The sequence below is a fragment of the Sipha flava genome, unplaced genomic scaffold (genome assembly GCF_003268045.1).
Source record: "Sipha flava isolate LNK unplaced genomic scaffold, YSA_version1 37_pilon_pilon, whole genome shotgun sequence".
In the NCBI taxonomy this organism is placed as follows: domain Eukaryota; kingdom Metazoa; phylum Arthropoda; class Insecta; order Hemiptera; family Aphididae; genus Sipha; species Sipha flava.
In genome coordinates, this window is record NW_020273087.1 from 2,441,398 (window position 1) to 2,467,105 (window position 25,708).

The 25,708-nt window shown below is 29.7% G+C and overlaps 2 protein-coding genes across 2 annotated transcripts; one reads left to right on the top strand and one right to left on the bottom strand.

Annotated features, from left to right (window-relative positions):
- The first annotated feature begins 2,086 nt into the window (after positions 1–2,086).
- Positions 2,087–2,440, top strand: LOC112688231 (protein GVQW3-like). The gene has a single exon (XM_025561330.1). It carries the CDS (start codon positions 2,087–2,089, stop codon positions 2,438–2,440), a length of 354 nt encoding a protein of 117 aa, XP_025417115.1.
- A 739-nt stretch (positions 2,441–3,179) lies between these two features.
- Positions 3,180–13,849, bottom strand: LOC112688158 (dnaJ homolog subfamily C member 22). Its single transcript, XM_025561224.1, has 5 exons — positions 13,232–13,849; positions 7,328–7,475; positions 6,846–7,083; positions 6,298–6,565; positions 3,180–3,456 (listed from the first exon to the last, which is right to left on the bottom strand). Exons 1-5 carry the CDS (start codon positions 13,541–13,543, stop codon positions 3,244–3,246), a joined length of 1,179 nt encoding a protein of 392 aa, XP_025417009.1. The 5' UTR covers positions 13,544–13,849; the 3' UTR covers positions 3,180–3,243.
- Positions 13,850–25,708: the final 11,859 nt, after the last annotated feature.

Genomic DNA, 25,708 nt, shown 5'->3' on the forward strand with positions numbered 1-25,708 from the left:
TCATTAATCCATTTTAGAACCTTACATTATCGCGTTTAAGATAATTTATAACTACTCCTGTAAAACGTATTATAGGAATAGTATATAGTTTTCTACATCATAATTTACAAAATGTTAATGTCGATGGGTAACCAAGTAGTAAATATTAGTAGATTTGTTTAATTTAACTATTTATTGTTATTAAAATTAAATTTCTCAAAACTTGTCCGCTTATGGATGGCGAATGGAATATTATATGATGTTTAAATTGATTGATTGTATAAAAAACATCTAATTTTTAATGTTTAAATATTACATTTCTCAATAATTAAGGTGCTCTCTTATATATTGTTTATTAAGGGTTTAAAATTTAAATAATATATTATAACCATTTATGCTAATTATTTTTTCATCGATGTTATTTTAATTATTTTAATTGTATGAATATGTCAATAAACCATATCATAAAAACTTACTTTGTGCCGTGATATTGTTTTGTATTGTATTTCACTCATTTTCACATAACATTCATCTATTTTATACTATTATTACCAGATTAGAACAACGACGAGCTATCCGCAATTTGGCAGCAATTCGTTTGCACACATTCAAATTTTTTACTTGAAAATCGATGACTCACTTGTGACAACGAAAACCGTCGGTAACATGAAAACGGATAACTCTTGCGTAAAACAACACACACACACACACACACATATATATATACTTAAATAATTTATCGACAAATAAAATAATGTAATGAATTATAAAAGAAACGGTACATAAGGAAGAATAAAAAAATAAAAAGAAGAAAATGGAAGTAAATTATATCATACAAATTTATAATTATTTAATAATAATAATAATAATAATTACGGCTATGCTTTATTATAACTTAGTATTTAGGCGCGATTCGACATTTATAGCATACGTATGACCAGTATCAACCGAATATCTGTGCAAATGATATTTTTTTTAGGGATTTTCGTTACAGGTACCTAAAATGTATTCGTAAGTGCGCAATCGAGTCGTATTTTTTGTCCAAACAAGTTGCAAAAAGGTAAATGAGCGCAAATGTGTTGTGGCCTGCAATTTTCCATTAACTCTGCGCAGTAACCAAATAAATAAAATATTAAAACATAAATCAACAATACCAGCTACAGATTTTGTTTCAATTCTAAAAATAGCTGTTCCCCAATTCCTCCAATGCAATAATAATTAATAAAAATTAATAATAAAAATGTCAACAAAATATAGGTAACCAATATTCACACAAAAATATCTTTCGATAAAATTCAACAACATTGATTGGCATTCAGATAAATTACACTCAGTAAAAATGAATATTAAAATTATTTTATTTAAAACAAATAATAATCAAAACTCGTAAGTTTTAGAATAATGCATATTAAATAATAAATATCCATCAAAATCATCATCCTAAACATAATTGTTTTACATATAGGAACTTCGAGACACGCTAAAAACTCGAAAATATTACAAATTGGTCAAACGATAAAAACATAATTAAGGTTATAAAATACAAAATTTGTAATTAGTACAATCTAAAAAAGAAATGTATAAATAATGAGCGTTTATAATATAAATGTGCAACTGTAGTATTTTTTTTCAGACTACGGTAAAATATAGAATTATAAATTATAATAATGAATGTTACTAAAATTAAAAAATTAAAAGTTCGATGAAGGCATTAAACGTAAATGTGTCATCTCGTAACATAAATTAACATCCAAATTAAAATGTAATTTGAATTTATATATTTACCATCACATATGGATGATCTAATGCTTTCACCGTTGATATTTTTGAAAAATACTTTTCATAATGCTGATATCATAAACATTTTAGTTTTATCACAGCACACTTATAAATAATTATGGTTTTTTAATATACGAGGTGTGTAAATAAAGTAATGAGATTGATAGCGTAGCTAGTTATCTGGAAGCACTAATGACTTTCCGATTGAAAATGTTTGTAGATAATCATCATGTAATGAACCTTCAGTACGAGTTTGAACTTCGTAGTGTCACGTGTTGGTCTGTGGTGATTATATTCGTAAACCAGTTTTTTTTAGTACGTTCTAATAATGGGTGACAACAATTTTGAGCAACGATGTGCTATCCGATTTTGTCTTAAACTTGGTCACAGTGCGACAGAAACTTTTCAAAAGCTTAAACAAGCTTATGGAGAAAGTTTTCTTTCAAGAGCACAGGTTTTTAGGTGGTTTAAAGTATTTTCAGAAGGCAGAGAGTTGATTGAAGATGAACCTCGCAGTGGAAGACCTTCAACTGCAAAAAATGATGAAAACGACATCAGAGTTCGAGAACTTGTCCGATTTGATCGTCGATTGACGGTCAGAATAATTGGAGAACAGTTGGGATTATTTCACACCACTGTTCATCAAATTTTGACCATTGATTTGGAAATGAGAAAAATCTGAACAAAAATGGTTCCGAAAATTTTGTCACAAGACCAAAAGGACAACAGGAGGGACAGGTGTCTTGATTTCTTGGAGCAGATTGAAAATTATCATTCTTTCTTAGAAGGTATCATTACTGGAGACGAGTCTTGGATTTTCGAGTACGACCCAGAAACACAGCGCCAGAGCCAAGAATGGCACACAGCAGCTTCACCGAGACAAAAAAAAGAAAGAATGAGCAAGTCAAAAATCAGAACGATGCTAATTTGCTTCTTTGATAGCCAAGGAATAGTTCACAAGGAGTTTGTACCTCAAGGCCAAACAGTCAACCAACACTTTTATAAAGAAGTTCTCGAAAGACTTCGAAAAAGGGTCATTTGGGTGAGACCAAACATCAAAAACACCTGGGTGCTGCATCACGACAATGCACCTTGTCACACAGCCATTTCAATTAACCAATTTTTGGCAACCAAAAATATTCCCATGGCCCCTCAACCCCCCTATTCATCTGACTTGAGTCTTTGTGACTTTTTTCTGTTTCCAAGAATAAAAATTCACCTTAAAGGACAACATTTTGGGACACTAGAAAATATTAAAATGTCTGTGACCGACCAACTGAAAGCTATTCCAATAACTGAGTTCTAGAACTGCTACGAACAATGGAAACATCGACTCCAGCGCTGTGTGAATTCTCAGGGCAATTACTTTGAAGGAGATAATATAAAATAGTTACTTTAATTCAATAAAAAAATTATAAAAAATTAATCTCATTACTTTATTTACACACCTCGTATATTTGTACAGCAAAAAAATAATTTTTCAATTTAAAGCTCTTCGTTGAACCGTTTATTTCTCCTCCGTCTTTTAGCTCTGCTATTTGATAACAGCTCACATGCTTGCTGAACTTCGAAGAATCGATTTTGTACTTCCCTCTTTGTTTCATCGTCTTTAGCTTTGTCTGGATGATACTTAACAGCTAATGTTCGACATTGATTTTTAATTTCCATCTGTGTAGCTCCCGATCTCAATTCCAATACCTTAAAAATTAGATCAAATTTATCATTTTTATAATTGTACATTATAAAATAGTAAACATTAATTATAAGACTTAGCTAACATTCTAAAATTTTATAAAATCTTTTACGTTTAAAATATTTCTAAAATTAGGTTATAAAATATTTACATATTTTTTATTGTACATAATAATATAAGTGTACATTTTTTTAATTTTTATATATATTTTTTTATTTTTTATTTATTTTTGTTAAATGTAATGCTTAAAAGAAAATACTGTAGGATTAATGAAAATAAAATAAAAATGGTATTAATAACAGAGTTAAATCAACCTCAAGAATAAGTGTGTACTCAAAATATTCAAGTGATAGTTGTATAAAGTTGCTATTTTTATTTTATACGTATGTTATGCGTATAGGGTAGTATTGTATACGTTATCGATAGCGTGTCAAATAGTATCGAACAATAAAGAAAACACATTAAAAAGTTTCCATTTCCAAAATACGTATGACACATTATATCGCATTAGATAAGCAAATTAATTAAAACTCCTAGAAAAGTTATGTTGATAGTCAAATGTCCTCGTGCAGGTTGCTATTAAGTAGGTGTAGCAAAGATCCGATAAATAATAAATTATTAACAGCACATTGAACAGGTTATTTTGATTGTACAAAAATTAAATACCAAAATGATAAGTTTTAGGTTCTTGTATATTAAATTTGTAGTTACACAGCGGACGGATAGAAATATTTTGTGGATTTTATTAAAAAACAAAAATGTATAATGGTGATTTACAAAGTTCACTCAAAGGTAAAAAAAAACTTAACCTTACAGATTATGTTTTACTAGGTCGTTTAAACAATGGAATTTTTCAAAACAATAATAATTAGTAAATGTCAGTATTGAATAAATAACAGGTGCTAAACCTAAAACAGTGGTCCCTCAGAAGTGTGGAATAACATTATTAGTTTTGGTTATAATTTATGCAGATCCCATTTTTGTACAAAATGTCATACAACCTAGTCCTTACATACAAAAGTTAACCATGAATAAACACAAAAATAACAATGTGATACTTAAATATCAAAGAACAATACTTCAAAACTGAATCATTAAAACAAATGTGTCCATACTTTATGTAAACTTTTTGTTCAAAGTCCATATTTTAATTGATGTGAGCGATTGGTACAATGAAATAAATGATTATAACAAAAAACGAATAATATCTCATAAGGTACGTTTCATTTATTTAAGCAATTCACATAATAATATAGTCTATACGAATAAATATACACTTTATTCGCATTGTAAACGATTAAAAACTATAAGGTGCTTGTGAGGTTGATTTGTTATTTTCCGTGATTTTTTTTGTGTATATAATATACTTTAGCGTTTCGTATAAACTTAGGTTATAATTAAAAACCTATTAACTATTAAAGGGCTGCTAAATATTTAGCACTTTGTTCGAAGAGTAGAGCGTGCGCACGCACGTTTACGCATTTGATCATAAAGAAAAATAAAGATATTATACAAAAATATTATGCTAATTTTTTATCTCATTATTCTTAGATAACGTTCCCAGTCGATTGAGTTACTATTTTAATCAAAAATATCATATCGTAACAATATTTTTGCACAGACATCGGCCAATAGGGGTGTTCACAGCTTCGTAAGTTATTCAATGAGTGTAATTTATAAAATGGATGTTTTATCGTTTTTGTATTTAAAAACAAATCCCGCATTTAAATATTAACTGTTAAAAAAGGGATGATGTAACACAAATGACATTTTTTTGAACAGGGAAAATAATGGAGAATTTCGTGCATAACTTCACTAACTCTTAGAACAAGATGATAATTTATTCATGTACATAAGAATAACTACACCGATTTGTTACTATATATATTGAACAATGTAAAAGATAAAATCAAAAACCAGCATTCCTATGGTTCTAGAAATGTCTTCTTTGTTCAACTAAACATATAAGTTGCTCGCAATCCATAATGAAAAAGTCGTTTAGTGAATCGGCCGATAAAAACTAATTATACTGAAATTTACCCGATAGATGACCGACGTCGGTGTAATCGACCGACGCGGTCGGAAGTATTGAAACCACTTGTATATTTTTTGCATTGTTTAAAATTATCGGGTAAGTTTGACCAACGTTGGCCGTCAGCATAGATGGACATTTGGTTGAATTTTTGGGGGAGCAATAATAATTCAATTTAAAATAACTCTCAGGGCCTTCGCCCCCACACCCCCTCCTCGTGCACAAGTTATACTTAATATATTGCTACTAAACTTACTACTATTAAAAATATAGATATGTTTAAATTGTATTAAAAAAAATACCAAATAACCTATATTTAAAAATAATTAATATTTTTTTTTTAATGACAAATATCTATTTGTATCAACAAAGATATTAAAAATATCATCGCTTTTTATATTTTTCGATATATCATTTTCAATATACATATAGTATTGAAAGATCGCTGAACCTTAGCCAAGTTTTTATTTTTTTCATTGCACTGAAACTTCTTTCGCAATTAGCCGAACTAATTGGTATTGTTAATGCTATTGTAAATAGTTTTTTATTATTTCTTATTTCACGATTTTCAAAAAAAAACCAATAGATAATTATAAAAACAACGAATAACATTTCTAACAAAGTTTCGATTTTTGGGGGCTAAGCCCCCCTGATGTCCACCTATGGCCGGCAGTTATATCATTCAACGTCAGTGCCACTGTGATCGCAACCTTAGTATTTATTTTATAAGATCTGAAGATTATTTTCTTTTAATCGTGTTTACAGCGATGTGATACATTATTTGAGAAATTATTTATCAAATTATTAATCTGACCTTAAAAGCATTCTGTTCACCAGAAGGATCAGATAACGAAACTATTTGCCGCCATGTTTCCATCCAACCGTGTACTTGGGCAAATTGCCAAACGTCGATAAATGATTGTTTCACGTCCAACCACCACGGTGAATTGAAGAAGTGACCTAATGCTTCGTGGAACGGAACTTCATCGCCATCTTCATCGGTGACTTTGGCGTTAAAATATAAATAACTGCTCCACAGGGCTATGTATAGTAGACAGCACATGCTGATTATCAAAATCCGCCTAGAAATTGAATAAGACGATTAATTAAAAATAGCAGATTATTTCGCTAAATTTAAAATAAAAAAAAAAAAAATTCACAGTACTTTATGAAAATTATAATATAATCTGAAAATGATAATGTTAATTTTAAATTTGTTTTTATTGTTTTTATTATTTAAAAAAAAACATAAGTTTCCCTGTGGCTTAAAAATTCTTAATCAGGATTTTTATTTTTTACGAAACTATACACGATTCAGAACTTTCACAATGTATTTCTTTTAATTTCTTTACAATTCCTTACTTCAAAATTCCTGGAGTTTTTCGGTTTATCGGTTTCCATCGTTTTTCAAAATGATCGAATGACCATGCTGCTGCTAATATCATTATGGCAAATGATGTAGACTCGTCGATGTCGAAACCAAATTTATCAAAAATAAATGATTTCAATGGATTGCCAATCATGGGGACTAAGTATGCAGATATGATTGGCCATTTTAGAGATCCTGTTTCATGACCAATATTTCCAACAGCCCAAACACCTAAAAAATACAAATTCGTTTTTTTTTTTTAACAAAAACGGTAAAACAAATTACGTCATTTATGCATCAGTTTTGAAAATTTAAATATATTGTACATTATGTATAAAGACCAATACATGATACGAGATTACTATTTATCGATCAAAATAAATGCTATAAAATCAAAATCGTCTTTATGCTGAATACTTCGTTATTAATGATATAACATAAATTAAGTACAAAAGACTATATTCGAGTTACTCACCCAAAGCTGCGGCCAGAGGGGTAAATACGTGTAACCATTGCCAGCTAAGTCCTCCGACGTTATCTTCAGGTATTGCAAGGGATACAACAGTACTGAAAAGATAGGCCACCACGACCATGCCAGTGAACCTAATCGTAGAAAACGGCGGCTGAAACATGTTAATTAATAATTAATGGCTATTAATTCATAGTGGAGATACGAAATTAGCGTTGATTTTTATTTATTATTAAGTCGGCTCAATAATAATCTACATTATCTATAATACAGTCATAATTATTTGTGTGCGGTTAATAAATAAGGGGCAGTGTGGTTAATTAAACGCGCTTATTCCTTTTATGAGTAAAAGAATAAAATATCAGTATTTTATAACTTACTAACATTTAAACTTGAAGTTATAATTTTCTATTATGAAGAAAATTTGATTTGTAATATTTGATTAATAAATTGAGAAAATGCAGTACTTATATTTGTTCTAAAGCGTTTGATTTATTTTACAAAGTTTACCGCTAAAGTCTTCGGACTGTTTATAAATACAAGAAGAAAATGGATAAAACATTAAAAATTACTGCTAAGTACTGTATTCAGTCAGATTTCATTTATTATTATATTTATAGTTGCATAATTTAATTCGCACACTCCCGAGTTGAGAAATACATTTTATATACATTTATATATATTTATAATACACGTATTAGCTTTTTGTAATTAGTGTTATTATGGTGAGAAATGATTCTAAATTCTTTTCTAAATATAAAACAAATAACATTACTGATTTTTACGTTAAAAATGTTATAATTAAAATAATTGTATTCGAAATCTATTTATTATATTAACTTATAACCCATAAAACTATTTTTTATCTGTAATATTTTTAGCAATAACATTCTAAGAAAAAAAAATTTAAATGTAATATCTTTTATATAATTTTAGTGTTTTATACTTTGTATAAAGTTTAATAGTTAACATTTAATACAACTAATGACTATAAAACTTAAAAAATAATTATAATAAATTACAATAAATAAGTTACAAATGTTATACACTTGTAATTTTAGTATTTAGTAAAACCAAAATATAATGATCTACAAATATTGCACTGTACTAAATTTAATTATAATATACGAATAATTTGAAATCATATTACAAATGCGAACACAAACGATTACAAAATAATCGTTTTCTTAAAATGAAAGATTAAATAAAACATTAAATATAAGAAAATAAAATATATACGAGTATGAAACGTAATACTTTGAACGGTTTTTTAAATCTCAATATTACAAATAAATACATATATATATATAAATATATATATAAAATATACTTTGTAGTATTTAATATAAAGTGTATAAAAAACAATTCCATAATGATTGTTGACAGTCAATTAACATAAGTTAACATTTTGTGTTGTTTAACCTATACACTTATTAAATAAATCGTGTAGTTGAATAATAATTAAAATCTATAAGACAACATTTAAAATTGTTTTAACTCATTTAAAAAAGTTATAATAAAATACTAAATTATACATTTGGCGACTGTCACAGACAAAATTATTGAAAATATTTTATAACTTCAAATTTCTTTGCTTGTTTAAAAATACATATAAATGTTATGTTTACTTTTTCAAAATATAAATCAATCGTGTGTTTCATTGTAAAAAAAAATAGACGTACTATTAAACTAAGACAAATCGTTATGTCAAATGTTATTAGATTGTAGCATTATATGTATGATTACTCATTAATAAATGACATATTTTATTTAATTTTGACAGGCACACATTTGAATATTCTCATTAAAATATTGGTTCCATAATGAGTTTCTCATTTTGAAAAAAAAAAACAACTGTAAATAAAAATGCAATTAAAGTGTACATAGTACACGTATACTATTTAAACAGTTGTTATCTGAAATTAAAGATACATTTTTAAGAAAATACCCTTCTTATATAAAAAACAAATGAAATAATATTATATTAATATTCATGTTACAAATATTGATTAGATGATGAATAAACGTATAAATATATAATATTTAGTTATTTATTTACACGGAGATAGCTATTGCGTAACGGCATGGAAAATGTAATTTATTACTATAGGTCAAAAAAACTTTTTAAGTATTACGCTCGTCGTAGAGAATTGGCATTGGATAAAGAGAAATATGAGAGTAAGTTTGCTTTTCGTTATGGTCATATCCTACAATGGAAAATATGAAGATGATGAACAGTTTTAATAATGTTGGGGAAAATGTGTGCAGCTTGTAAACATTATAAAATGACTTTCCGTGAAAATATTTTGGTGTGATTAACTGAAAACAGAGTATGTCTTCGAGTACAATTTTTTTTATTTTTAAACAACTTGATAAAAAAAATAAAGAAATAAAAATGAAAATTATTTGGCACTTTGTCCCCATCCGTTCGTAGACCCCGTCGAGTCGAGGGTCACTTGTGCGACTTTCTTTTAGTATACAGTACATTTGAGACTATTCGACGGTACTTCCGACGGTACATCATTTGACGGTACATCAAAACCGTGGATTTAATGCGAGCAAACGATGTCGGGGTGAATGTGTGAGGTACGCCAGGCATATGATGATAACCAGGGTTTTTCAATTTTTTTGTAACATTAATATAAAATAAGCTATGCTATTTGATTTAAATGATTCGTAATAAAAAATGTTCCTTTGCAATTCAAATGCATTAAAGAGACATCTTAACAGTCATGTGTAGTGTAAAAGATGCTGCACGGGCCAAATGGTCCGAACGAAAAAAAAATGAGTGATCAAAAACCGCAACATGCCGACGAGATCGAATATCAATGGTCGGCCTAGCGAATTGTGTGCGTAGAACGTTTCGTTGACAAGTTGGTCAATGACCTAGTTGTGGAAGGAAGATAAAAATGATCTTTCGCTTTCAAATTGTATTGGAATGGCGGTTAATATTGTGCTCGCAGTAAAGAAAATTAACTAGAAGTCATTTTCTATAGACAAAATGTACAATCAGTTAAAATGTATTCCAGAATATAAAAATACGAGTATGCAGTACAGAACTGTTTTGTACAATATTTGATTCTGGTAATTTTTCTATTGTAAATACTTGATTATTCAATTAATCGATCAATTGTACAGCGAAGTTCACATTTAGTATACGTTGATTAAAATTGATCATTTTTCTTAAAATATAATTTACGGATAAAAAAGAATTTTTCTGTCAATTAAGTAATACTATAATTATTTAATATGTGTGTATGATATTGATATGGTTTATGAACATAATTATTAAAACTAATGGCGTATATTAATACATTTAGTAAATATATAGCTATACCAATATTGCGTCAACTATCATACTTTATATTCAATAATATGCCACTTGCATACGAAATAATATAAGTTGTCATTGGTTCACACATTAACATGGTTCAGTTATTCCAATTGGTTTAACGGAAAGAACCGTATCAATAGTAATAATAATAATATATAAAATGATTGGATGGAAGAACTGGTGTTTGACAAACGTTATAATATTCTACGGTGAGGTGATTAACCTACGCTTGTCTGTATACACGTATATTGGACTGACTCACTGTCAAGGTCAAATTCCTAATCAACTGTTCTTATCGAAAAGTAATACAAAACCATAACCTACACGCGAATACAGCAATATGATGTTGTATACACAATATGTATTGGATTAACCTTATGTGAAAAAATTGAATTACAAACGTATTTTGTAATTTAATAAGATATATCCATAGACCTTATACTAAGGCCTATAATGTACAAGGTCTATGGGTATATCATACTGTATCGATATAATTATTTTGATGTGCCTATTAACAATTATTTTGATAAGCTATCTTTCGGCCGACTTAATACTTATAATTTTTTAATATTTAAGTCTTATGACTGTTTCATTCATTTTTGATTGTTTATGATCAATTGCCATTAGTTCTTACTGATAATCAAAATACATTTACATCATTTTACAATGTAGTGTACAAATAATTAGAATTGCTTAATTTTAGCAAAAAAGTTTTTTTTTCATTATATTATCATAACAGACAACAGTGTCAGTAACGGTTCCTAGTAAACCATGAATATTATTATTTTTAAGTAGGTTACACATTGTAAACATTTGTAATTCAATTTTACTTTAAAAATGTAGTACTTCTTTGAATTTTTAAATTTTTAAAAGGATAAATAAGAAAATAAAGTTGTTGTTTAGAGTTATCTATATATTGATAATAAATTAAATGTTAATTTAATGATTTGTAAGCTCGGTGTTCATAGGAGAAAATAATGAAATTATTGAGACCTATTTAAAAAACGAATTAAGATAAAAAGAAAAGGTTTCTCCGGCAGTACAATTTTGATTGTATCTGTGCTTAGTGAATGAACAATCAAAGGAACCCATTAATATTCATTGATATTGAAGTGTACTTATAATAGGTGATATATTTATCTTTTCGTACGGTTTCTTTTTCGTTTTAAAAATGTTATAAATAAATTAAAGCTTCGAAAAAAGCTTATTCCCGAGATTTGAGTGTTTATTACTATTACGCAAGTCACAATACAATCTTTCAAGAACTTGGAGTTCATGACGACTTCTCGAAATTCACTATAGATCATAATAACGCGACAGTGCTTAAAGTAATTCAAATATCATCGTGTAGCTTAAACTTTTAAGAGTTATAAGTAAACGTATTATTAAGAAATCACATAAAATATTATTAATCTATAAATCAACTGTGGTCCATGTACAAGGTTTATATAATGTTATATTCTGTTTAAAAATGATCGCATACATTTTTCTGTACGTTATTAAGACAGTAAAAAAAAAAAAAACAAAAGAAAACCATCGACAATACGAATCGACGAGATCATTTTGATAATGTTTTCTACGTGGGCAATTTTTTCGTTTTTTTTTTAATTTAGACATACTTTCGTACTAGTACGCAGTACGAAGTCAACAGTCATGGGGAATTCGAAACACCCCGCCGAACATAATAAGAACTTGTAAGTGCTCGTTTATTATGAATATGCGAGAAAAATGAAAACAAACTCCAAGGCCGTGTACACGTCATACAGAAAAAATAATAATAACTTGTACGTATTATTATATGCGCGTACACGTTGTGTCGTAACCATCTCAGCGATATTTCCTCGTTTCGATCATCTCGGATCCGCTGGGTATCAATAACCCATGGGACTGGCACATGGACGGTGTCCGAAAATGAGATTTGTTTACGTGTAATCGTATACGGATTTACCATACGGTCAAACACACCGAGTATTATACATATATTTGTTACGTTGACCTAAATACATCGTTCGTTGTAGATCGCGGTGAGCGTGCGTGGTGCTGTTCAGTAAATATATTGTTCTTTTGAGCAATACGTAAAAATTATCGCACCCATCGCCACCGACACCTTCAATAGGTGACGAACGAGAGAAATGTGTCAACGCACCTTAGACGGATCGCCGTCGCCACCGCCGCCGCCACCGGAAAGCCGAAACGCGTAACGTATAGTTTCAATTTTTTTTTTTCACGACGTAAAAATGGAGAGAGAAAAAATAAAACCGTAATGAATCTCCTCTTTCATTCCGTACGACCGACAACCGTCCTCGGTCACGTACACGGCGTACTTACGCACCTAGCGCGCGAACCCCTTACACTTTTTCCAGCCTCCCGCGATGTAACGAGATTATTTCTCAGCTTCGAAACGCCCCCGCACGCATGACCGACACGCCTGTACCCGACCTAACGGGGTCACGTAACGCGGTCGGGGAGAAACAACCCACATGGATCCACCCCGTGTCGTACAATTGCGCGTCCCCCCTGTGCCCGAAGCATCTGTGCAGGCACGCGTGGGCGCATCAATTTCGTGTTGTGCTCACCTTTCCGTGCACTCGAACCATGTAGTCCACTTTCTTCATGTACTTTTCGTCTCGGTTGGCGTCCGCCACGTACTCGCCGATGTAGAACACGTCCCTGAGCCACCCGAACCCGAAGTATCCGCCGAACGTGCACCACCACAGCACGCCCTGCAAGTCTCTGCCCAGGTAGAAGTGGTGCAAGCCGCACACGCCGCCCACCAACCACAGCAGGTAGGTGAGCGCTTTGCTCTTGTTGTTCTTGCTCCGCGAGCCTCCTCCTCCGACCGAGTGACCCTGTCCGGCAGTGGCAGCGGCGGCGGGCCCTTTGACCATGATCGCGAACCGGTACCCCCGGGGGTCTATACGTAACGCACGGTCGCGATCGCGAACGGCTGCACGGCTCGCTTGTCTACGGGTGCACTGTAACACTTAGCCGGTTGTACGCGTGAACACGGGACAAGACCGAATCACGTTCACGCGGCGTTATCGATTTCGACGGTTGGAACTATGCGACTGACTGGGGCCGGCTCGGAACACGTACTGCAAAGTATGCGGCGACGACTATATATTTAAGTGGCACGGGTAACGGGATCACCGGATGTAGGCCGCACAATGTTCGTGAGCGTTGCACGAACCGCTTTCACGGCATCGCCGTGACGTCACACGGACGGTGCGGCGAACGCGCGTGCGTCGTCCAATACTGAACCGGTTGTCGTTGGCCGCCGACCATCCGCGCACCGAACACTCGCCACTGACCCACCGCGCGTATCGACTCCGCCGTACTTGCGTACACGTGTGCATTTGGTTTTCGAACTCTCCTAGGTTTTCAAACCAATCTCAAAAGCTTTTTCAACGTTTTGAAAAAACGTTCACAGGAAATTATTTCGATATGAATAGTTCGCTGCGGGATCAGACTTTTTCCAAAATTAAATACATCAAATCTAGGCACGGAACCAACTCAACGACGAACATTTACACGCCTCGCTACTGGTCGGAACAACAAATTTTGATACGAACTACCATGAGATTTTTATAGAAAAAAAAAAAGCGTAACTTGATAACATAATGTAATAAAGCGATTATTTTCCTTTGTAAAATTATAATTAAATAAAACCGTATTAATGACAAAATAAGGAATATCTTCGATTCCATTATTAATACAGCCCACCACACAAATAATTATTTATAGATTCCATGTTTTAAAATTTTCAAAGTATATAATGATGTTGTCTATAAAATATCCCACCGGATGTCATTTCGTCGAGTATCCACTGGGTACACGTGTTGTATGCAGATTTATTGGTATGTTATTATCACAAAAAATAGTTCAAGAAAAAGAACCAGGATCAATAGTTCATTCAGATGAGTGAAGAACATACAGCACTTTAAAAAAAAATATTTTCTTCACCATACTATTTACCATAGCAATAAGAACTTCATAAATCCACCACATATAGGAAAAAACAATGTATATATAGATACCATATAAATGGTTGTATTGACCTACAGGTATATGAACTACATATAACATGTATGTAATATACACACAACAAAAACAAGTAAAATGCATTGTTCCCCTAAAAACAATTCAATTGGCATATTAGATAGATACATAATAAAATCATAGTATCAACTGATTCTGCTTTAAATAAAATATTTACCCAAAATTCATTATAATTTTTTATTATAATTTTAATACAAATTTACTATGAAAACCAAATCGCTATAAGGGAGACGGTTCTCTTACTCGTTTATACTTTTAACGTATGTGATATCCGACGAAACGTTGTAACGAGTTTGCAATAGACGCGTTTATCTAACATGTCGGTTGAAAAATATTCTTTATACAGGCCAAAGTAGGTAGACTATTTAAAACCATAAATAATAAATATCATAAACACATTGAACTATATATAGTTACAAATATATTTGTAAATACTAAGTAGGTGAGAGTAAAAATTTAAAGTCTGACGTTATTAAGTTATTTATCGTTTGTGTAAAATTTCAATTGTTTGACTTAGGTTGTTTTTTAAATGACTAATTGAAATTGAAACTTTTGAGAACGCAATACTTTTTTACTTTTCAAAAAAATACATACCACGTGACTCAATGAAAATGAGTAAACAGAGTAAACAGATTTATTGCGATTAATGTATTCAATTTTTGATTAGCGATTGAGAAAAAGTACTTTCACCTATTGCGTGCTGTATGATATATACAGTTTTTATTATTGTTTTTATCCATGTTTTATTATTTTACTCCTATTATCCAAAATGTCACAGTGGATCAATTAAAAAAATGTAGAAATAAGTATATCATTTAAAAAAAAAAAATGCAAGAGCACATGTTCATTAATACATCATATAATAATAAAAATGCATAGTCACGAGAAGAACAAATGGAACAAATAATAGAATTACACGTATATTATTATAGTAAATACCTATAGTTATTACCGCCAGTAATAATAATAATAATAATAACAAAAGTTCAAACCCCATTTGGCTCCCAGATGAATAGCACTTAAAATAATATAGATATAGAGAATTATCTGTAAATAAAACCAACTGTTCGGAAATGAAGCACAGTTCCAATCATCAATAATATTATAAACACATACGTCGCACACAAATAATTTTTTTATTACGAATTCATATTATGTCCTTAAACAGGCGGCTTAACTGAATGCACAGGATTTCTGATTTTAAATAGAAAATTATATTCAAAGGACACGTTATATTAATAAAAACAATTCAAATTATTGGTAATTAACTAATATTATGTGATCATATTAATTTTAATGTTAGATGTGAATCCTAAAATATTCACTATTCTATTATAATTTGATTAGAAAATTTGATTTACGAAATATTTTATTATTAGTATTAAATTATATCCCACTAATAATTTGACGAACAAATTTCATTTTTTTTTGTACATGTATGCTCTTAGGTGTTATACAGGCGTATATATTATATATTATATTATACACTGTATAACCTATACTTCTATATAGTCTATAGTTTAAGAGTTTAAGTTTAAGTAATAACTTTGTGTATAATTTATAGGCACATTAAACGCATCGTCTGTATATGAAAAACACTTTTCTACAAGAGCATTTAAAAACTACAATCAATACCTTTTTTATGATTTCGTTTTAAAAAACAGGAGCTTGTTAAAACTAAAAACAATATCACTAATATATTTTATTCTTTCGATTAGTTAATAGTTCGATGTGCGGAGATTTAAAAAAAATTAACTATCGTACTAAAATCCACTGTTTCTATATTCTAGCTATATATTATATCAATATAAGCTAGTATTATATCCACTGGTTTAAAAGTTAAATTTTTTTTATATTTTAATTTATTTGTTTACTAAATGTATTGTGTACACAACTTAAACATAAAAGTTTTGGTTTTTAATAAAAAAAATCTGTTTCTTCGAAGATATTGACTATTTTACTTTGTAAAATAATAAATGTGGATTGTACATTTTAATAAACTCGCGCAAACATTTTGCGTGATATAACTGAATCTCTCTGAAAATTTAAAATTGTGTTTTTATTTACTTATCATAAACTGAAGTTCTCATGGTAAGTTTAGATGACCAGTAAAAAATTTGATTAATATGGAAGTAACTAAAATAACTTAATTTTAGTTTTCCAGTATTATTAAATATAATACACCTACCTGCAATCATCTAAGTTTTCAGGAATATAATACTTAGATTATTAATTATTAGATACAACCATACTTTCTACTAATAGACTTTTATTTTTATTCGAAATTTAAAATGAATAGTTGATAGTATTATTATATTAATATATAAAGAATTGAATTTTAGTCAAGTCCTTAACATTTGTTGATTTTTGTATCTACATCAAAGCCGTAAAGGCACAATTATATCAGACGTGTATCTATTATTTAAATAGTTTTCAAAAACACAAACTAATTGGTTTTAAAATTTTCACGTGATCCATGGAAAAATGGGGTTGGGTGGTCTTTGTAAAAACAAAAATTAAAAAAAAATTACTATGGTAAAATACTCATGTACTGAACACGTTATAATAATTATGTAAAATATTGAAATATAACTCTACAAGAATAAATAATTTTAGTAGGTGGATGGATGACCTTATAAAATTAGTGATTCGAAGTAAAAAAAAACTTCCCAATGCCACTGCATTTTCTAACAACGTACGTAAATATGCTATATTGCAACTTGAAATGAAAATGGGAAAATTATGAAAAAAAGTTTTTCCTGTAGGAAAACATTTTTTTTGCATTTTTTCAGTGCAACAAACAAGGATGAATGTGTATTCAAGTTAAAAAATATGAAAGATAATTTTTATAATTTTTTAAATAGCAAAAATGAAGGTTTACACGCGTGTTGTATAACTATTTTATTTACCATGTTGGTGTGTAAACAAACCAACTTTCAGTAGACAATAAATCTCGATATGTATATGTAGCTTGCATATTGTGGTATAACTGCGTGTACAAAATTAACAAAAAACCTTTTTTCAATCGGCTTAACGTATTGAAATAATTGTGAATTCAAGCCACCGCCAACTCTACATTCGGATATCACCAAACGTTTAATTAATATGTTATGTATAGCACCCAACTACTCTAGTTTGGGTACAATATTCAAAGTTTATTATGCGAAGTATAGAGTAAAATAACTACTCGTATACATGTATACTACATTATTTAAACCAACGTAAAATTAGAAAGGAAATAAATTTAATATTTTTTTAACAAGTCGCGAATATTATACCCAAACGCCAAATAGGGCGTGCAGTGTGATTAGTGAACCATGTTTGCATGTTAACATTACTATTTTTCTCGCAAATTTTAACGTTAATGATCACTGGCTACCTACCTATCTCTTATACGTGTAATGCAATTGTGGACTTTTCGACAGCTCATCTATATTATACACGTCAAAAGCGTACTTGTATACTGTGTACAAGAATAATCAGCCGACACTTAATTTAACATCCCAACACGTAGGTAATGTATAACTACACAGTTACTCAAAGACAATAAACACGAACACGGAGAGGTGGTATATATAGGTATTACGATATGCGTGAATCGATTTTAACGCAGTTACCAAGCTATTAATTTTAAATTAACGAAGCATCGTAAATGAAATATGTATCATGCATAGAAACCATTAGTAATTCATAGGTAATTCGTTTTTGAAAAAGAGAAAACGATAATTATTATTTCTCCTTAATGATTGTTAAGCGAACATCGTTGTGCGGTAAGTCATGTTTTAAATCATATTATTAAGAACTTATATAATACCATTGATTTTATAATATACAGATAAGCGATGGTATAGGTGTATTTGGCCACTAAAATTTAGTTGTCAATAGATGCCGTTGCTGTATAACAAATTATATTATTAATTATTATATACCTATTATTTTTCCTTTTTCTATTTTTATCGTATATCGACGATTGCTTCCACAAAAACCCGCTTATCCTACAACTGCCGTGACGACGGACCTGTTTTCGGAAACTGTAGAATGCCGGCTTATCTATAATAGTTCGTCATATTGTATCTCATTATTTACGATTGAGTTGAATGACGTTAACGTTGTACTCGTAAACGTCTATTTAAGCTATTTATTATTTTTTACCCTTTCTGCATAACTAATATTTCAACAAAAATGCCCGGTAATACATGTCAATACATTAACTGTGGAAAATCATCAAGCAGACACCCAAATTTAAAGTTTTATCGATTCCCCAAAGATGATAGATTAAGTATATGGAAAATCAATGCAGGTACTCATTCTAAAACATATTATAAATGTAAAAATGTTAAAATTAAAACCAAAATTATTTCAACTATCTCAGGAAACATCAAACTATTTTCACTTGATGATAATAAGCTTCATAGTCGATATTTATGTCAAGAACATTTTTCCACCGACTCTTTTATGAATATGACCTGTAAAAAATTAACTCCACTGGCAATTCCGTACAATTTTAATGACATTAATGACCAACCTACATCAAGTAGTGAGTATATTGTTAATAATTATTATTATTCCTATTCAACAAATTGATTTTTTGCTGTTTTTCCACAACAAGTTTATTTAAAAACTATTTTATAAAGTACATATTATTAGTCAATCAGACAAAATATGAGTTTATCAACACGATTATTACAATTAAAATTTGAATGCAAAGATACAAAATATAGTTAGTATATTTTCATGATTTTGACGAATTTTGTCAATATTTGTACTTCAAACGTTTATAAAAAAAAATATTGTGTCTATATTTTTTAATAACTTTTGAATGACAGTAAGAACGACTCGTGGGAGTACTGGGGTCTTCTATTAAATTTTCAAATATTTTGTCCACGAGGAATTTTTTTTTTATCAACTTTTTAAATTAAACGGAGCGGAGTCTAAAAATCAAAGTTTCATTACTACTCCAAAATGTGTCGTTTAAAACACAAAAAAAAACACACATCATTCTAAAATCAATACATTCATCACACCGTTCAGAATCTAAAATCGAATATTTCAAATTCCTATAAATAGTTTAAAATTTTGAAAATTAATAGTAAATTCCAACATAAACATTTGATTTTTAAATTATTATAACAATTGTTTGATTATACATCGTTAATTTACCCGCAAATTTTCAATTTCGTAAAAATATTAAACTTTAAACATTCATATTTTTTTTATAATATAGGAGGTAGCTTGACTCCTGATAGTATTGATCTTGAATTTTCAACTCCTACTAAGTACAAAAATTCTAAGACCTATGCACGATTTAAAACTACTGGATGTGTTGAACTTGTATTTCCGAGTCCTTCAAAAGACATAACTACTACGCCAAATTCATCTATTAACATATCCGATATTATCGATATGCCAAGTCCACCGTTAAAAAGAAAACAAAAATATGACATTATTGACACTCCAAGAAAGAAAAAATTACAAAAAATAATAACAAGGAAACAACAACAAATTAATAGCAAAAAAACTCATATTTTTAAATTAAAAAAAAAAATAAATTCTTTAAAAACTCGTAGTTGTTTAAATAATTTAATAATGTCACATAAATTTCCGTCAACCAACTCCAGAGCAATTGTCACGATGCAATTTAAAAACAAACGCCGTCCATGGACCCCCGAGGAAAGAAAACTAGCACTTACAATGTTTTATAAGTCTCCTTCGTCGTATAATTTTTTAAGGTTACAAAACTTAAACTTACCAGGTCCGTCAACTGTCCGCAGTTGGATTGGCCAATCCAAATTCTTACCGGGTATCAATAGGACATTTTTTGCACACTTAAAACACAAATTTGAATTTAAAGAATATAAAGAAAAGGCTTGCACTGTTTGTATCGATGAAATTTCTATAAAAGAATTTCTAGAATATTCAAAGGACTTTGACTTAATAGAAGGATTTGAAGATTTGGGTAAATACGGAAGGAGTTGTAATATTGCAAACAGTTGCTTGGTATTTATGGCCAGAGGTATTTATGGTTCCTGGAAAATTCCAGTAGCCTATTTTGTTACTCATTCATCAATTAAGCATGGCATTTTAAAGTCCCTTATTGTCGATGTCCTGCAAGAACTGTTTAATGTAAGTCTTTATCCCAAAATTATTATTTGCGATCAAGGGACGAATAACCAAAGCACATATAAATCACTAAATGTTTCAAAAGAAAAGCCGTACTTTTATGTAGATGAGCACAAAGTTTTTGCTTTATTTGACACACCTCATCTACTTAAAAGTGTCAGAAATAATTTACTTGGAAATACTTTTAAGAAAGGTGATAAAATAATAGCGTTTAGCGATATACTTTCGGTTTACAATATAGATTTCAAGAACAAAAAAAGTAGAGCTTTACTGAAAATAACGGATGCTCATTTAAAACCAAACTCATTTCAAAAAATGAGTGTAAAATTAGCTGCTCAAATGTTTAGTCATTCGATGGCTTCGGCTATACGAACATGTATTTCTACTGGTGAATTAAAAAGTAATACTGCCTCTGACACTGCGGATTTTATAGATTTTATGGACAAATTGTTTGACTGCTTAAATAGTAGAAATTTATTTTCCAAAAATCCATACAATTGCGCTTTAACGGATTTTGGAGTAGTCAAATCATTTCTATTGGACGCAGTGAATTATTTTAATGATATTGTTAAGGTTAACTATAAAGGCAAAGAGACTCGTCCTCCATGTTTTAATGGATTTACTCAAACAATTAACGGTGTATTAAGTTTTTTTGATGACGAAATAAAAAATAATGGTATAACGTTCTTAATAACAAATAGGCTAAATCAAGACGTTCTGGAAAATCTTTTTTCAATATTTCGCCAAAAAGGAGGATATAACAGAAACCCTACGGTAAGAATAATTCGAACCTCGTTTAGAAGTACGTGTGTATTTTCTTTAATAGCCTCAAAAAGCAGTAACTGTGAGATCAGCCAAGAAGTAGATGATTCTATTATCGTACAAGATGTTATATCCGGTGATAGAGCATTAAACGAAGTCGTGTCAGATACATTTTCAGACACGTCTTCTAATTGTTCATATTCATCGTCATCAACAAAATCAGTGCCTAACCTAGATATAATAATACCAAATGATATTACACTTGAAGATTGCTCTGTTACATATTTTTCTGGGTACTTGGCTCACAAATGTATTAAGAAATTTAACTGCAATGATTGCATTGAACATTTAACAATAAAAAGAGATTTAAATGATAAAAATCAATTACTTTTAGTACATAAAAATTATTCTGATATTGATAGAGATACAGGACTTCAGGCGCCATCAGATGAATTAAAAAATATTATAAATCGCGCTTTAGAAATATTTGAAAAAAAATTTGAAAAAATTCAACATACAAAAAAATTAAAATACAAATTTTTAGCTATTTATAAAACAGACGAATTGATATCTAGGTGGATAAATGAAGAACATATATGTGCAGAACATCATATTTTTATACTAGAAAAATTCTTGCTTTGTAAAATTTTTAAAAAATCAAAATTATTTTCAACTACAACTCACCAATCTAAAATAGCAAAGTTAAAAATTTTAAATTACATTTAAAACACTTCCTTACTAACATAATATTTAATGCATTTTGCTAACGTGTTATAATTTGTTTTAATAATATGTTGATGTTTACGTTAATTTATAAATTATTAAAAAATTGATATGCGTGTATTTAAAATGTTTTGAATTTAATTTATTAAAATGTATATAAACATAATAAAATATTTTAGTTTTTGTAAGATTTCCTGAAATAATGTAACATCCTGTGTCCTTTTTTACCAGTCCGTGCATGAACAGATTTCAATTAGCGGCGAAAACTATTCGCCGCGGAACTACGACAGTTGGACAGTATTGCAATAATATAATAAATAATGACTATAGACACTATACTACTAGATTATGTACGTTGTCAATAAACGAATTTCCCCACTACCGACGCCTAACCACTCATCCCGCTACCACCTATGATTGGGGACCGTCCTAGACGTCTGGTCGCCTGCAGCGCTCCATAGCGGCTGACGTCTTATAACTGGTTACCATATTTTTGTACAGCGCCGCTTATCTGTGTATTATAAAATCAATGATAATACAATATTACATTGATATGTTATACAATTATTGTATTGTCTTCTCTGTCGAGTTTAAATTATTAAATTATTTATAAATACCTAGTTGATAAACATTAACATTCACATAACTGTATTTCTGTAAAACAGTTTTATGAATAATTGCTTAAAAACTACCTCACTTCGCCAATTGTGTTGAAATGTATAGATGGTATTTTATACTATTCACAAACATTTTTAATGCTTGTACCACCTAAATAGCATAACATTTTTAACCATGCGGTACTTGAATAGGTACACCGACAGTGAACGGAATTTCGATTTCCGTTCCATTTCACTTGCGAGTAAAACACTTGTTTAGAGTACTGTGTCAAGATAGCGCCGACTTATAATATCAATATGTAACCTGACTGCATATATGGTATGGCCAAACAATGTAATCATACTATATGTATATTATAGTTCTATATTAGTAGGTATAGTTGTACCATATAAAAATCGTAGAGTCTAATTATTGATGAACCAAAATAGAAGAATTTTCAGAAAAAAAAACGAAATTTGTGCGATGGCCAAATGATGAAACAATTTTTTTTTATATAATATTAATCCTTAAATTTTTTATTCATATTAATTATTAAAAGAAGGTATGCTCAACATTTTCAGCGAGAAATTTTTAACGGATAACAAATCAAGTTATATTTGTATCTACATGTAGAAACAAAATCTATACAATTACCTAATGATAATGGTTTTTTTATTATACTCTTAGAAACAGTTGTATTGAACAACATTATTTATCGTAAAAGTAAAATAAACTTATACTTATACTGATCTAAAATACATTTATTGTAAACTCTGCTTCACTTTACTTATCAATGTCAACAGAGTCCATTAGTTCGTAAAAGCAAAGTAAAATTTGGATGAGATTCAACTTTGAACCAAGTATCACATATTAAAAGATGCATCATGAACTTTTTGTATTTCAAATCACAACTTATTATTTAGGCATCTATTTTTGTTCCCAAAAAAGTTAAATTTACAAATCTGGGATACAGCTAATACTAAATTGTATATTTTTAGTTTTTAATTTTGATCTACTTAATTTTGTTTAGTTATTAACTACTTACTAAATAAGTATACTTAATTTAATGATGTTTTTTTTTAACTTAAATAAATCTCAAATAATTCGATTATGATGTAATTTTATCATAAATTTGTGTCGCAGCATATTATAATAACAATTATTATCCAGTGATTAAAATTCGACCAGTAAAACAACATTATTTAATTCTTTAATAAATTTAAATTACAAATATACATAATTCAATCGAGTATAACCATCGATAATAATGTAATATTGATAATGAGTGCCGACGTCAATAATGATACTACTGGCCATAAATAACATTATGAGGGATTCGAAATCAGGCTTAAGATCAGCGTCGAAAACGTATGGCAAGTGGAGTAAATACCTCAGAACTTTTTTAGGTGATTGGTGAGTGGGTAGCTTAATGAGTGCTAGATATATTAATTTTATTATTGTATGATAAAATATTCTATTATATTATGTAAATACTAATTAGTAAATACTCATAGTTCACAGGTATGAAATAGGTATCTGCTGTTTGATTATGAATTTTTGGCGATTGGGAGGGTACCCATTAGTAGGGTTACTCAAGTGATATAGAAAAGGTTCGACGCCATTACGTAAGATCATAATAGGTACGCCGAAAATGTACAAAATTCAAAAAATTATTAAAACTATTAATCCACATTCTTAATTCATTACTATTAAAATATCTTAGTGTCACATTTAATGCACATTTTAATGAAACCATGAAAATTAATATATATGTATAATATTCTACAGTAAATGTAGGTAAATAAGTATAGTAAATACATAGTTATTAATTTAAAGCAATACCCATAAGCACAAAAACTTCAGTGTCCTAACATAGGCGTAAACTGGCAATTGCCTCCCTAGAATAAATTAGGTGGGGAAATGCCCACTCCGATATTTAACATAATTTGTTTTAAAATAAGTACAAAACAGCTCGTTATAACTATTACAATTTTTTTTTTAAATCTTAATTTTAAATTTTCGTTTATCTAACATTATGTTAGAAAATGAATAATTTTATATAATAATATGTAGTTAGTAAAGCGACGTTTAGCCTCGGACACACTTTTCGTTAAATATGTTATTATATTTTTGCCCCTCCCCCCAATAAATTTCCAAGTTACGCCAATGTATTCTAATCTGCCCCGAAAGCAATATGCGTGTCCAATTTTTTTTTCTGCAAATCTACTCAAAAATGTATTATATGAATATTTATTTTTCTCTTGTTATACAATATGTAATATACGTAGTGATCAGTACCGAGAAAAAAGTGTTCGCGTTTTAATATAATACAGATAGATAATAATAATACATTTTAATCGAGTTTCCCGTGGTGAGATCGCCTGCCTCCGCGACAACCTTGATCAGTCGTCTATGATGGACCGGCAATCGTCGTTACTTGTTATCGATTTTTTATTTTTTTCGTTGTGAAAATACCTCACGGTAACCCTTATGTCTATTTATAGTTTATACCAATTGACAATTACCAAATATTGTGGCAATAAATAATTATCTAGTACGCAGTATTTTAAAAATAATAAAAATACGCTTGATTTTTCACAAATAACGGCTTATGGCTAAACGACAACGATCGGCCCTTTAGGATATTTTTTAATCAGAGAGGAGAAAATGCCTACCTTGCCACTCTCCCCAAATGACACCACTGGTCTGAATATATATGGATACACCTTACCCGATTTCGGACAAAGGTTTAAAATTTGATTCAAATGAATAGGCATAAATAACAACGAAAA